General features: G+C 50.9%; 6 protein-coding genes across 9 annotated transcripts; 2 read left to right on the forward strand and 4 right to left on the reverse strand.

Annotated features, from left to right (window-relative positions):
• Positions 1 to 194: 194 nt before the first annotated feature.
• Positions 195 to 4,753, reverse strand: LOC119550767 (histone-lysine N-methyltransferase eggless). Its single transcript, XM_037859693.1, has 8 exons — positions 3,615 to 4,753; positions 3,437 to 3,554; positions 3,091 to 3,380; positions 2,780 to 3,035; positions 2,216 to 2,721; positions 1,398 to 2,159; positions 635 to 1,336; positions 195 to 563 (listed from the first exon to the last, which is right to left on the reverse strand). Exons 1-8 carry the CDS (start codon positions 4,674 to 4,676, stop codon positions 357 to 359), a joined length of 3,903 nt encoding a protein of 1,300 aa, XP_037715621.1. The 5' UTR covers positions 4,677 to 4,753; the 3' UTR covers positions 195 to 356.
• A 136-nt stretch (positions 4,754 to 4,889) lies between these two features.
• On the reverse strand, positions 4,890 to 5,259 carry LOC119551188 (larval cuticle protein 9). The gene is made up of 2 exons (XM_037860390.1): positions 5,225 to 5,259; positions 4,890 to 5,161 (listed from the first exon to the last, which is right to left on the reverse strand). The coding sequence occupies exons 1-2, from the start codon at positions 5,234 to 5,236 to the stop codon at positions 4,895 to 4,897; spliced, it is 279 nt and encodes a 92-aa protein (XP_037716318.1). The 5' UTR covers positions 5,237 to 5,259; the 3' UTR covers positions 4,890 to 4,894.
• Positions 5,260 to 5,806: 547 nt separating this feature from the next.
• Positions 5,807 to 6,671, forward strand: LOC119549975 (uncharacterized RNA-binding protein C365.04c). The gene has a single exon (XM_037858374.1). The coding sequence runs from the start codon at positions 5,846 to 5,848 to the stop codon at positions 6,590 to 6,592; it is 747 nt and encodes a 248-aa protein (XP_037714302.1). The 5' UTR covers positions 5,807 to 5,845; the 3' UTR covers positions 6,593 to 6,671.
• On the reverse strand, positions 6,604 to 8,376 carry LOC119549974 (tyrosine--tRNA ligase, mitochondrial). Its single transcript, XM_037858373.1, has 5 exons — positions 8,181 to 8,376; positions 7,781 to 8,113; positions 7,153 to 7,727; positions 6,908 to 7,096; positions 6,604 to 6,846 (listed from the first exon to the last, which is right to left on the reverse strand). The coding sequence occupies exons 1-5, from the start codon at positions 8,315 to 8,317 to the stop codon at positions 6,686 to 6,688; spliced, it is 1,395 nt and encodes a 464-aa protein (XP_037714301.1). The 5' UTR covers positions 8,318 to 8,376; the 3' UTR covers positions 6,604 to 6,685.
• A 52-nt stretch (positions 8,377 to 8,428) lies between these two features.
• Positions 8,429 to 10,333, forward strand: LOC119549971. Its single transcript, XM_037858367.1, has 5 exons — positions 8,429 to 9,229; positions 9,289 to 9,452; positions 9,514 to 9,623; positions 9,682 to 10,141; positions 10,193 to 10,333. Exons 1-5 carry the CDS (start codon positions 8,526 to 8,528, stop codon positions 10,279 to 10,281), a joined length of 1,527 nt encoding a protein of 508 aa, XP_037714295.1. The 5' UTR covers positions 8,429 to 8,525; the 3' UTR covers positions 10,282 to 10,333.
• Positions 10,312 to 12,718, reverse strand: LOC119549973 (NF-kappa-B essential modulator). 4 transcript variants are annotated; one of them, XM_037858369.1, is made up of 7 exons: positions 12,582 to 12,718; positions 11,879 to 12,353; positions 11,717 to 11,819; positions 11,350 to 11,657; positions 11,017 to 11,175; positions 10,584 to 10,958; positions 10,312 to 10,531 (listed from the first exon to the last, which is right to left on the reverse strand). In XM_037858369.1, exons 2-7 carry the CDS (start codon positions 12,200 to 12,202, stop codon positions 10,403 to 10,405), a joined length of 1,398 nt encoding a protein of 465 aa, XP_037714297.1. In that variant the 5' UTR covers positions 12,203 to 12,353; positions 12,582 to 12,718; the 3' UTR covers positions 10,312 to 10,402. The 4 variants fall into 4 exon arrangements, with proteins under 4 accessions (XP_037714297.1, XP_037714298.1, XP_037714299.1 ...); XM_037858370.1 differs by having other exon boundaries at positions 12,519 to 12,616; XM_037858371.1 differs by having other exon boundaries at positions 10,590 to 10,958; positions 12,445 to 12,584.
• Positions 12,719 to 13,789: the final 1,071 nt, after the last annotated feature.

Genomic DNA, 13,789 nt, shown 5'->3' on the forward strand with positions numbered 1-13,789 from the left:
CCGCTCGTAGGGAAATTAATACCACTGCATACGATTTTAATTTCTATAAAATACCAAACATACCGTTAATTTGCAGATTTCAGATTCCTTAATTTTAAATGTGTAGCTCTAAATTTGCGAGCGCTTGTTTATTTTTTATTCAAAACCAGCTTTTAGTCTTTTATACAAATCATTTACAATAGTGTTTTGTAGTTTAAAAGATTTTACTCCACTTTACACTCAAAATAACAGTAATATACTGAAATCTACTAGAACTTTCCAAACAGGGTGACCCAATAACCGTTACTTTTCAAACTTGGATTTCAAATGGTTTTTAATGTGGAATTTTCATTTTGAGATTAAACTGAGTTTTGGACTTAGAGCAAACGAATGCGACAGTTGGGGGCGCCGCACTGGCAATACAGCACCTTGCCGGGCACCACGCCCACCTCGTAGTTATAGTTCCAGGTCAGCTCGGTGCCGGAGCGGATGTGCGAGGCCGAGAAGAATGCCACCCAGGGAAAACGCAGGTCATGGGTGTCCACAAAAACGTTTTGCACAAAGAGATTGGGGTTGCACGAGTGCTGGGACAAGAGGAGAGCGTCAACAGATAGTTAGAAATAACGAAAACCAGGCAATCCATAATCTAACTCACATTGAAGTAGCGCCCCAGGTTGCCCGTCGTCTTGGCATCCATGATGTACGGCGCCTCGTCCTTGCCAAAAAGCCTACGCACCGAGTTCTCACGCACCGTCTCGTCAAGATCAGCGTTGGGGTTGAAGTTAATCACCGCCCGCTCCTGCGAGTCCAACTCACTGCTCTGCGTGGAGTTGCTCCTGGAGGTACGCTTGATCTTGCGCTGGTAGTGGTAGTTTGGCCGAAAGTCGTCGTCGTCCTCGGCATCCGGCCCGCCATTGTCGTCCTCCGGATCGGGCTCCGAGTGGTCCACCTCCGACTCGTAGCCCTCCTTGAGCTGTTCCGCCACCTCGATGTAATCCAGATCGGCAAAGTACTCGTCACCGGCGTCCTGGCCGCCCTCGTTGGCCATCGTCTCAGTGAGCAGGTGGCCGGCGTAGATGCAGATGAAGGCTCCTTTAGGGATGTCGTTCACGCAGCGCAGACCCCATCCTCGATTGGAGGTCTTGAACACCTGCAGCTTCATCTCCAGCGAGAACTGCACCACCCGATTGAGGCAGTTCTTCTTGCACTTGCAGCGCGAGTTGCACTCGTAGATGCCGGTGGGCACATGCTCGTGGAGCCGCTTGTACTGGTAGCCGATCTCCTCGATGGGCTTCTTTGGGTTGCAGTACCTCACGCCCGCCACGGTTAGCTGCCAGCAGGCGCATTTGGATTTGTCCTGAAGGGGGAACCAGAAAGATTACAACGTGGACTAGGGCAAAAAAGATGTACCATCTTACCGAGCAGTCATCCTCGCAGTCGCAGCACAGCAGGAACTCTTCGTCCAGGTTCAAATGAACCCCCTCCGTGGGGATACGCTGTTTGGCGTAGGTGCAGGGTGGCGGCAGCGTGTTGTCGTAGTAGTTCACCAGCGGAATGGCCATCTTTTCCTGCCCCTTGGATATGTCCGTGTCCTTCACGATGGAGGGGTCGATGGAATACTCAGCCAAACACTTCAAATCGGGCGTAAAGTCAAAGTTGTCGACGTTCAGCACGTTTTCGGTGAAACGCAGATACATGTGAACCTCTGCGAGGTTGCGTAAACTCTTGCCACACGGTCCCCTGTACACAACGCACTTCTTCGTCTTCTGGCGCAGCACAAGTCGCTCCCAGCCGGAGAGCAGGGGCTTGGCCAGCGGACTGTAGCTGTCCAGGCGGTGCACGATCTTGAACAGGCAGTTGGGGTTGCACTCGTGACTCTTGTACATTTTGGGAGGCAGATTCCGCTTGGCGGTGAAGTAAACCACATGGCCCTTGGGCCTGTTCTCATCGTCCACGTAGATGGTAGAGTTGTTGAGGTGCTTCACGGCGCTGGCACTGGCACTGGCGCTAGTGCTGGCCGTGCTGCGTCCTCCGGTGGAGGTGGCTGGCGAGGATGCGGGTGCTGGGGAAGCCACATTCTGCCCGGAGGAGCTGCTCTTGCGGGCGATGGCCCTCATTTGCTGGTTCACCTGGCTGCTGGACTCCATCTCCTTGGTGTAGCGGATAAAGGGCTCCGTACGCTGGAAAGACAAAAGATTATAGCAGGAGCCAGTGAACGACTTTCCCCGACTCTTACCCTTGGGACACGCATCTGCTGTGAGCTGGAACTGTTCATGGTGTTCTGGGTTTCCTTGAAGACGGGGCCCAAGCGCAAGGAACCCCTGTAGATCCACTCCGTGTGGTTCTTGTCGCCCTCGAACTGCATCAGTACCAAGCTGCAGTCGATGTCGATGACGCGGGCGTATAGCCAGGTGCCGTTCGACTCGGTGTTCATGCTCTGGCCGCGTGTGCACTGCACCATAGGCCGATCCACGGAGTACTTCTCCACATACTTCTGGATGAAATCCCGTGAACCGGCGTGTACGTCCTCCCACACCTTCTCGGATGCCTGGCAAACGAGGCGGACATCCCGATGTGGCACATACTGTGTGTAGCCATCGTCGTAGAATATGAGGTAGCGGAAGCGGTTGGCCTGCTTTAGCGGTTCGGCGATGATGCCTGGATAGAAGGCGCTCTGCACCACGCCCTTCTCCTTGCCCCGCGATAGAGTGGTGCCGTCGAAGAAAGCGATGACACGAGTGCCTAGAACGAAGGAAGGATTAGCTGATGAATGGATATAACAACTTAACCGGTCACTAACCAATAGTAAGCCGCACAGGCGGTGGCTCAAAGTAGGCAATGTGCTTGGCCGTCACCGTCTTCATCATCTGGTACGGCGTGTTAAGGTACCTGATCTTGTAGCTCTTCATGGTGTTACCGTTGATGGCGGTGCTCTCGGAAAACTCGATCACCTTAATAGACACCCAGCTGGCAATGGCCTTGTTTTTCACAGCGTAGTAGGTCTCGCCCAATTGGATTGGCGGACGTACTATTTCGCCAGCTGGCGGCACTTGTTGCTACAGTAAAAAGTGGCATTAAAAGGGGAAAAACTGCACTAACCACCAGACTCACCACAAAGTCACTCACACAGGCCTCGATATCCAGAGCGGGCAGATTTTTGTGCACCACTGGGCAGGAATTGTACAGGGCGCAGTGCATCTTGTCCGCGGTGCTCTGGACCTTTTCGAGTTCTGCATCTGCCAGTGCCATCTGTCGCTCCAAGTGGTCCGCCTTGGCCTGGAGAATAGTCTTGGACCAGGAAATCTGGTTCTGAAACTCCACTCTGTTCAGCACACTATTGATGGCATCTTCCAGCTCATCCTCAATCAACTGCAGCTGGTTTTTAGAGAATTCCGATTGATCTGTAGGCAATATGGAGCGTTAGTGGATTGTTGGACATTTGATTTAGCCGTCTCACCTGGCTGTTTCTCATCCTCCTCATCGTCGCTGCTGTCCAGAGCCACAAAGTCGGCGTGATCCTGTTGAAAATCCTTCAGCAACAATGGCTGTTTTTCCACCAAATGGCCTGCATACTCCTAAAATCAAAGAGGACTTTGTTATAAATAGGTTTACTACATTTCAGTGGCCCACTTGACCTCATACAAGTCCATGGCAGTGTCGTGGCATCCCATGCAAAGGAACTGCTGCTTGGATCTCTTCCGCTGCACTTTGTAGAAATTTAGTGTTCCCATGTTGGTCAGCACGAACTGCTTGTGAAGTCTCTGGCAGTTGCAGTTGACACAGTCCTTGCCGTAGAAGATGTCTCCATCCGAAGGTAGCTCGCTTAGCAGCTCTTCCTCTGCGGCTTTTGGGGCAGTGGCCTTCTCCAGCTCCACCTCTAGGATGTCATCTTTTTTGACTGCACTGGTTTGCTGTTCGATTTCCATGGGAGTAGATTTTTTGGACTCATCCGCTCCAGCTGTATCCTCAGACTGATCTGTGGTGAGTTTTGTAGAAACCTCCTGGTCTACTTCCATGATGGGAGCCTCTGTTTTCTCCTCGGGCTCCTGCTTCTCTTGATTCTCCTTCTGATCCCCCTGCTCCTTGGTTTCTCCATCTTTTTCGGGAGAACTCTCGGATGTGGGACTGCTGATCAGTTCGATGCTGCTGTCAGCCAGGTCCTCAGCCTCCTTGGCCTTGGTTTCTGTAGCTGCATCCACATCATCTGATTTGGGCTGATCTCCTGCACTTTCGTTGGAGGAGGGGGACTTGACAGGACTCTCGATTAGCTCCACACTGCTGTCCGAATCCACTTCCAGCGGAGGCTTATCGGTATCTTTTTCTGCATTTTCTGGTTCCTCTTCGGGCACTGGACTACTGGCAATATCGATACTGATACTTTCCGTGGCCTCCTCGGCATCCTTGCCCCCCTCCTTAATTTCCTCCACTTCCTTGACCTCCTCCTTGGGCTCTTCAGTGACTGATGCAGCTGCCTCCGTTGGACCACTGGGAGCTGGATCCTCGAGGGTCAGGTCCTGCATTTCCACATCCTCTGCGACTTTTCCTTCAATTTCCGCCGGCACAGTAGAATCTGCACTTTTTGCTCCTACCGCCGGCGACCCGGCTTGGTTTTCTTCCTCCACAAGTGCCTCTGGCACAACCTCCACTTGGTTGACATTGCTCTCGGCACAGTCCATGGCTGAAGACTCCGCGGACATGCTTTTATTTCAATTTAATTATTTAAAAACATAAATTAATCTACAAATCAAGCAAGCGAAAATTACAATTTGCGAATAATTTTCCAACACTAGTGTTTGGCGGCAGAAAGAAGAAGAGTGACCATTCACAGGGAACCAAAAATAACGGAAATTTAAATAGTACGTTGCTGCAAGGGAATTTAATTTTTATTTCAGGTAAGGAAAAGGTGATCTCAAAATTAGGCCTCTACGATTTTTGGGTGGTAGCCGGTCTCATCGGCGGTGTAGACGACCTTGACGGTCTTGCCGTTGGGAGCCACGTACTCGTACTGCCCGGAAACCACCCAGTTGTCGTGCTCCTTCAGGGCTCCAGATTGTTCGGCGCGGATGTGGTTGGACAACTCATAGACATAGTTAAAGTCCTGCACGTTCACCTCGGAGTCGCTCTTCAGGACATCAGCCTCCTCGTTGGCGAAGGCCACGGCCAAAAGGCAGGCAAGAACAATCTATGAAATGGATTTACACCTATTAGAAATCCCAATAAATGATTTTGAGCTATCCCCACTTACCACGAACTTCATGGTTAGAAAGGGGATGTGTGTGCTGATCGATTGCGAAACAAATCTGACTACCTGTTGCCAAAAACTGCGCTTTTATAGCTCTCTCTCTTGACATTTTACCGGCCGGAATGACCAAACGCATAAATTTCCTTCCTAACTGGCTCCAAGCGGCCGTTTATCTTAATTAAACAAAAGACATTGATGCAGTCATTCTGCAGGCATTAATTATCGCCCCTCTTGGAGTATCATATTCGTTGATCATATCTATATCTTAATCTATCTGGTGATCTGCGCGGCATACTCCCGTTCTGCAGGCCGTTTATCAATTGTCAGTGGCGTACGATCAATATTTACCTGATAAGAGCGAACCGGTCACCCGCATAACTATTTACTTGTTATTACCGCCGATTAGCATAATTTCCAGATAACTCTATTGAATGTCTAACTTGGCTCCCGCAGATGCAACCGGTTTTGATGGGGCTCCAAAAATATTGCAAGATGACCCCGGAATTTGAACTTCACGGCGGGTAATCAGACAGTGTTGAAAAATGCCTCAAACGCAGTCAGCACTAACTACCATTCACAGGGAATCCCACGTGCTGGTGCAATCCCGTCCAGAATCAACACACGATGGCCAGCGATTCTGGCAGCGATTACGAGGTGGAGTCCTTTTTCAAACCCAAGCGGGTGCGGCGGACGGTCAACGACGACAGCGCCGACTTGCTGGGCAACTTCGATGACCAGAAGCGCAAGGAGATCTTCGAGGGCACCTATGTGGACAAGGAGGACGGACGGAATCCCAGTGACCCAGAGGATAGCCAAAGCGAGGAGGAGGGCAAGTCCGATGGCGAGGCAGAAGGCAGCAATGCCTCCGGATCCGAGGAAGTGGAAATTGCGGAGAATGGTGAAATAACCAGTGACCAGCTGACTTCCCTGCTGCGCGGAGCATCCAAGACCAACAGACATGTTCTGTACGTGACGAACCTGAACTTCGAGACCCAAAAGGACGACCTGGAGCTGCACTTCTCCGCGGTGGGCACTGTGAAGTCCATCCGCATTCCCAAAAAGCGACGCGGTGGCTTTGCCTTTGTGGAGATGGCCGATCTGCCCAGTTTTCAGAGGGCCTTCCAGCTGCACAACACAGAGCTGCAGGGACGCAACATTAAGGTGCAGATCTCCGAGGCGGGCAAAAAGAAGTCGGCCAACAAGAAGAACATCATCAAGCAGAAGAACCGAAAGCTGGCCGAGATGCGCAACGAGCAGAAGACCTTCACCAAGAGCGGAAAGTTCTACGACAAGGACCTGAAGAAGGAGAAGGCTAAGGAGATGCTGGCCCGCAAGAGGTGGCGTAAGAAGCCTGCGCCCAGACCCACGTAAATAGCTTAAGATCAGATACAATGTAAGCCAACCTATGATTATTTAACGAAAATTACAAAGTACAATTACCGGACAACAAGGTTTATCTTTCGACTACTGCCAGCGCACGATGTAGAAGTTGCGTTTCCCAACGCGCAGCAGGGAGACTCCGTTGCGCAGGACGTGCACGCCCGTGGTGAGCACCTCGGCAATGTTCTGCACCCGCTTCTGGTTCACGTAGAATCCTCCTGCATTTATAATGCGCACAGCATCGGCTGAGGAGTGTACATAATGCGTTAGAACCTTTCAATGGCGAAGCTTACATGGTTAACTCACTCTCGGTGGGAAAACACTTGGCCTTCATGGCCAACTCAAGGATGGACATGCCGGGCTCGGTCAGCAGGTCCACCATGGTGGCCCCCTGGAAGGTCTGCTGGATCTCGGCCAGGTTCAGTTCCGCCAATCCCTCCACATTGCCCTTGTACAAGGCATTGGTGACGCGTTCCGCCTGCTTCAGGCCACTTCCTGTGAAATCAAAATGTGTTTAGTACAGAAGGAAAGTCTCGCTATGAAGGTCCCACCTCCATGAACCAGCAGCGTCACGTCCTCGGCCAGCAGAGTCTGGGCCTTCCGCTTCTCCGGCTCCTTCGCGTGCTCCAGCATCAGCTGTTCCACTTGGGGCAGCGGGATGAAGGTGAACAGCTTCAGCAGCTTCTCCACCTCGGAGTCTGGCATGCGCAGGAAGAACTGGTAGAGTGCGAAGGGCGAGGTCTTGTTGCCGTCCAGCCAAACGGCGTTGCCGGCCGACTTGCCGAACTTGTCGCCCTCCTCCGTGGTCACCAGTGGCAGGGTGAGGCCAAACACCTCTCGCTTGCGTTCCACCCGACTGATGAGCTCGTGGCCCGTCATCAGATTGCCCGTCTGATCGGAGCCGCCCATTTGAAAGCAGCAGTTGTGGCGGCGCAACAGGTGCAGCCAGTCGTAGGCCTGGAAGATCTGGTAGGTGAACTCAGTGAAGCTCATCCCGTCCTCTGACTCCAGGCGGGATTGCACCGAGGATCTGGAGAGCATGGAGCCCATGCGGAAGTGGCGGCCCATGTTGGCCACAAAGTCGATGAGCTGCAGGTCGGCGTACCAGTCGGCATTGTTGACAATTCTGATGGGGATTTGTAACAGATTAGGGAAGCCTGACATGGTTTATGAACTCACGTTAGTGGAGCTAGCGGGGATTTGTGCTTGCTCGTGTCCCAGAGGCACTTCTCGTGGTTTTCAAACACCCTTCTCAGCTGCGCCTCAATGGCCTTAAGATTGGTATCAATCACAGACTCGCCCAGCTGGTTACGCTCTGTTTTGCGTCCACTGGGATCGCCGATCAGCCCAGTGGCTCCTCCCACGAGGGCAATGGGTCTGTGGCCGGCTCTCTGGCAGTGTATAAGACCCATGATCACGAGGAGATTGCCCACGTGCAGGCTGTCGGCGGTGGGATCGAATCCCGCGTAAATGCTCTGCTGCCCGCTGGTGAAGAGCTGTTTCATCTTGGGCCTGGGAATCATTAGTTTTCATAGATAAATTGGGGATCCGTTGGAGCTCAAGGTGGCCCATAACTTACGCCGCTGTGTCAGGGAAAATGCCCTGTAAGAAGCCGCGATCCGTGAGCTCCAGGAGGTTCTTCTGCGCCAGGTGGCGGCGGCTGTGTCGCAAGCCATCTCGGAGGGGCTTCAGCAAACTCCAGCGCAAGGGCAGCATTATGCAAATCTCCTCAAGAATTTAAATCCCCCCAGAAAGGCTCATCAGCTGATTGACTCGCTGCGAATGGCAAAGATCCGCAATGTTTGGGTTCGCAAGCAGCTGATCACCAAGGCGAATGGCAAATCCGTAGCGTAAACAAAGGCAATATTTGGAGCAAACGCAGTTTAGCATGACGCTCGCCTAATCCTAATCTAGCACAGAGATAATGCTGCTGAAGATTCGCCACGCCCTGCTCGAGGTCACCAGTCCGCCGGCCACGAAGCAGTCTGCGATCATAATCAACAACGAAGTGATCCTCAGCTCGGGGAGCATTCTGCAACCCCACTTGGTTTTGGACGGGGACAATGGAGCGGAGAACAAAGGAATCATCGACAGACTGCAGCGGGGTCAACTGCTAAATGTTCAGGATGACGAGGAGCTGGGTCAGCGAATCCGTTCGCTCAACTTCCTGGCCACCTTTGATCCCCAGCAACGAAGACCAAAGCAGAACGCCGCCTCCGGATCAAGGCAAGCCCACATCCTCTCCCGTTTCACGGCCCATCCTCTGTACGTGTTCTGTGCCGCCGAGGTGTCCCGCAACCTGCATCACATTCTGCTCAACGCTGACTCTGGCGGCGAGGTCGAAGTGCTCCGCTCCAGCTTCGTGGTGCTGGGCCTGCGAAAGCCCGACAAGGAGGAGTCATTCAAGCGCTTTCTGGCGCACATCGGCAACTACCTGCGACACCTGCAGCCCATGCAAACGCTGGATGACGTGCTGGTCATGTGCTCGCCCTTTGGCCTGGAGAACTTCTACAAGACGATCAGCATTGGCAAGGTGTCCAATGTGATGGGACGCAGTGGCTGTCTGTTCGCCATCTCCAACGCCCTGCCACTGGGCTGCGAGGGCTCCGCCGTGTTTAACAACAAACTGTGAGTTGATTTTGTACATCTAACTATGCCAGAGATTCATGGAAGTCTATCCATTTCAGGCGACTCATCGGCATTGTGATATGCACCTCGTTCCAAAGGCAGCAGGAGAATGTCAACCTCACCCTGGCTGCGAACTTTGGCTACCTCCTGCGCAACTTTATGGAGCAGCTGGGCATGTCGACCACAACATTCCAGTTGACTCGAGAGCCCTCAAACTTTGCTTGTAAAAACCTACTAATCATGCCTGGTAATCAGTTATGGCTAATCACACATTTACTTCCCAGGGGAGCGCACAATTGTGGTCATTGAGTCGGCGGGTCAACAAGGCACTGGCACTTTTATACGAGTTCACAACAAGCGCTTCATTCTCACCTGTGCGCATGTGGTGGGGCAGGTAATTATGGCTATATCCCAACCTTCTACCATATATATAATTACTCCCCTCCACTCAGAGCAACGAGAGGGTCAATTGCCGCGCTGCCGATCGCGAGTTCCAGTCGGAGGTGATATGGTCCAATCCGGACAGCGAGCGACCCTTCGACTTGGCTCTCCTCACGGCTCCACAAGACGTGCCCGAGCGCTGTGGCGTGCGACTGGCCAGGAGTCCGGCCACTCTTGGCCAGATGGTGTACAACGCTGGGTTCCCCTACTACGTGAACTTCAGCTTCAAGCACGACTTCAATCCCTCCATATTCCAAGGGAGGATCATCAAGTGCGACACTGGGGCCATCATGTCCGACGGCAGTGTGCAGGCTGGTCAAAGTGGAGGCCCCATGTTCGACCAGAGCGGCTGCATCCTGGGCGTATGTGTATCCAATATCAAGTTGGACGACATCGTCTACCCAAATATCAACACAGCCATTCCAATTTGTGATATCCGCAACACCTTGCAGCAGTTTGCACGCACAAACGGTAAGTAGAGCGTGTTAACGAATTGCCTTAGCTGATTCAAATTCCTTGCAGACGTAAATGTGCTCAGCAACCTGGTGGCTAGTTCCGATGTGCACCGCGTCTGGTCGCTGGAAATGCCGCCCATTCGAAGCAAACTCTGAGGGGACTTTCCATTGGTAACGCAACTGTAATTAGTGTTCTGTTTTTTTATATAATGTGCAATTGGCCGGTTGGCCAATATTTAAGCTTAAGTAATAATGTACTACAAAAATATATTAGTGGTTAGTTTTTGTCCAAACAATCGTTAACGTGGCTCTGCAGCACACTCAGGGCGTTAAAGGACTTTGAGCAGATGGGACAGCGTAGAACGGAGTCCGAAGTCCGGCTGGCGGCGGCAGTTGGATCGAGAACCTATCGAAGAAGAAATAAGTATTCGAATTTACAGATTCTGGAAGCAGCGTACTCTTACTGGTCTCTGATCCTCCCGCAGACTGCTCCTGCTCGAACTCAAAGAAGAGGAGGGCGAGGCCGAGCCCGCTTTGTTGGCCTTGTGGGACTCGGCCAGCGCTTCGATTAGCTCCTGGTTTCTCCTCTGCAGTGCCCGCAAGTCCATTAGGTACTGCTCTTTCTCGCCGGCGTTCTTCTCGCGATCTGCCCGCTCCATTTCGAAGTCCTTGCGGTATATGTCATTCTGAGTCTGCAGATGTTCGATCACCTCCTGTTTCTGAATGTCCCTGGCCTTCAGTTCGTTGATGTCCCGCTGCATTTTGTCCATCAGCTCCTGGGCGCTGGTATAGTTAACCTTCAAGCAGTCGATCTCCTCGATGTAGGTCTTTTTCTGCAAGTCGTAGAAGAGTTAGAGGTAAGCCAACCAAACAGAGAACGCAAAAACAAACCATCTCATTGATCTCTAGGTTTTCCGCCAGCAGTTTAGAGAGCTGGCGCTGCAGGTCTCGCACTTGGCGATCGTGCTCGTCCCTTTGGACATAGTGCAAAGCCTTGTCCGGATCCGGATCCGTTTTACCTCCGTCCTCAGGTACAAACTCGAACGAGTGCTGCAATATGAAGAAGATAAAGGCAGGGGAGCCCCGCGCCTGGTTATTTCATACATTCAAGATACTGCGCAGTTCAAAGTGTAGATAGTAGGGTGCGCTTGTGAATGCAAGCCTGTATCTGGGGCTCTGCCCTATCGCTTGTGCCGAGGGCAACTGGGCGGTACACATACGTACCATCTTCAGCTGCTGCAGTTTGTCGATCTCCACCCGCATGTTGTCGATCAGAGACTTCTTCTCGGACACGCTCTGCCGGAGCTCGTCCTGCTCCTTCTGGCTAAAGTCCTGAACCACCTTGATCTGCTCCATCTTTGTCTCCAGGTCAGCCTTCAACTTCTGGTTCTCATCGCGAAGCTGCTCGACCTGCGCCTGACACTCCTGCAGCTGATCCTTGCAATGCTGCTCCCGGTCGGCTGCCTCCTGGCGCCATTGCTGCGTCAACTTGTGGTAGTTCAGCATGGTGTGGTTCAGTTTGTCAAGTGTGCCTGCGTTATAACGATGGGTTATTGCTGGTTGTTGTGTAAAAGATTTGAATTCTACTCACTCTTTAGGGCAGCGTATTCCGCAATCATGTTCTGCAGCTTGACCACATCCTCGGCGGAAGCCTGAAGCGAGCAGAGGCTGGGAAACTGCGAGTAAACACTGTTCTGTGGGCGGAAGGCGAGGATTGGGGTTAGAGGTTAGAGGAGAGTAATCACACTCCAACCTTTAGGACATCGGATGGCACTTCGCCCATGATGAAGCTGGCCGCCAGGGACTGGTGCTGCGATGATCCGGAGTCCAGCGATTTGGGCTGCACCTGCGATGAAGTCATGCTGCCCGGAACACTGGCCATTGCGGCAACAGTTTGCTGAGTGCTCGTCGAGGCAACGGGTTCCTTGGCCTCCTGTACGTCGTCCAGACCATCGAAGACCAGGGAACTGACGTCGGGCTGCAGCGAGGAGTACGGCGAGCTGCCCAAGATGACGAACGACTCTTCCTCAGACATGGCGCCGCTGTCGCCGTTGTAGCACTGACTGGTTTTGATCATCGGACGAACTGTGATCAGCGATCAACGACTGCGGTCACAGTTTACCTGGGAATCCCCTTTCTTGACCCAACAGCCGCGTTCTTGACAAATCGATAAATTCCGCAGCGTCGAAATTAAAATGCCAGATGCTTTTCGGATCGAGATTGTATATCTGAAAGCACACACACACAAACGCATGGTTTTTATAAAAATTACACATAGTATATGAGACGGGCAATGAATCATTTGCAATCGGGAATTACCTTGCCGCGTCACATAGTTTCATATGAATAAAGTATATGTACAGTTTATATATATAACTATTTTTCTGCCTAACCTTATCGCTCTTTGCTCTGTCAGCGATTCAGGGAACAACAATTTTCCGCAGAATAATATTTACCCGTTGATATTTTTAGTTGTTGCTGTTAAAACAGCTGTTATCCAGTGTGACCGCGTGCGGTTTGGAAGTAAGCTTAATTTACGCTTTTTGGGTAATATTCTGGTGTACGGTCCCCTTAAGGACTACACTCAGACATTTTAGTCAGCGATTGTAAATAAATTCTTTCAAAAAGTCTATAAAAGTTGATAAACAACTCCTGTGTCGATTTTTATAATCAGAAATAATAGTTATAATCAGAAATAAAAGTTATTTCTCAATGTTAATAATAAAATTGGAATATGGAGATTAAATTTATATAACTTTTGAATTTTTATTTAAAAGTAGTATATAATTTTTAACAAATAATTCCTTGACTGAAAATTATTCAATTCGTCCAGAGTAAATGAGTACTTGACAGGATGGTACGGTCAAAAAATGCAAATGACGGTTGAAAAGATCCTCGAAAAGCGACTTCCTTCAAATTAAATTGAACTTGTACAAATTTTTTCTATTATTATTTTTACCTTCGGTTCCCCAGATATCAAATAATATACCCAAATTTTTTTAATAAAAATATAGTAAGAGAAAAGTAACGGAACAGCTGCCTTTCAGTGTAACCGCCTGCGGCTCAGAAAGAAAGTCAAAATTAGGCCATTTTGACAAATCATCGTTAATGCTATCGATTCGTAGCGGGCTTGTCTATCGAAATTTAAAATCACACTTTTTAATTAAACAAAGTTCACGCCTTAAACTCGTGTCAATTAAGGTGCATTACTTGCACAGGGGCTGGTGGAAAATCCCCGCATCATTCATCCAAACCCAGTGACGTGCATCCCAATTGATCTTCCCTTTGTTGCATGGGCCAAGATTGATGGGCCCGACCTGAAAGGCCGGACAAACCAGTTGCCAGCGAAATTACACCGAATTGTAATTGCCAAAATTCGCAAATTCTAATGGCCTGGCCATTTGACGACCTGAGAGTGCGTTCTGAACCCGCCAAACCGGATTGAGTACATCCATTGTTCGGTTTTTGCTCGATGGATGTGGGTTAATAAGGCTTTCGCGTGTTAAATATGGGTGTGAGTGAAGCTCGCGACAAGGAACTGGTGGCTGGCCGAGATGCGACTTTCGTTATTACCATAACCAACCGGTTCCTGGCTTTGTGCAGAGATCCCCATTCCCATTCCAATTCCAATTCCCATTCCCATCCCCACATTATAGAATTAATA

Source organism: Drosophila subpulchrella, chromosome 2R (assembly GCF_014743375.2).
Source record: "Drosophila subpulchrella strain 33 F10 #4 breed RU33 chromosome 2R, RU_Dsub_v1.1 Primary Assembly, whole genome shotgun sequence".
Classification (NCBI taxonomy): domain Eukaryota; kingdom Metazoa; phylum Arthropoda; class Insecta; order Diptera; family Drosophilidae; genus Drosophila; species Drosophila subpulchrella.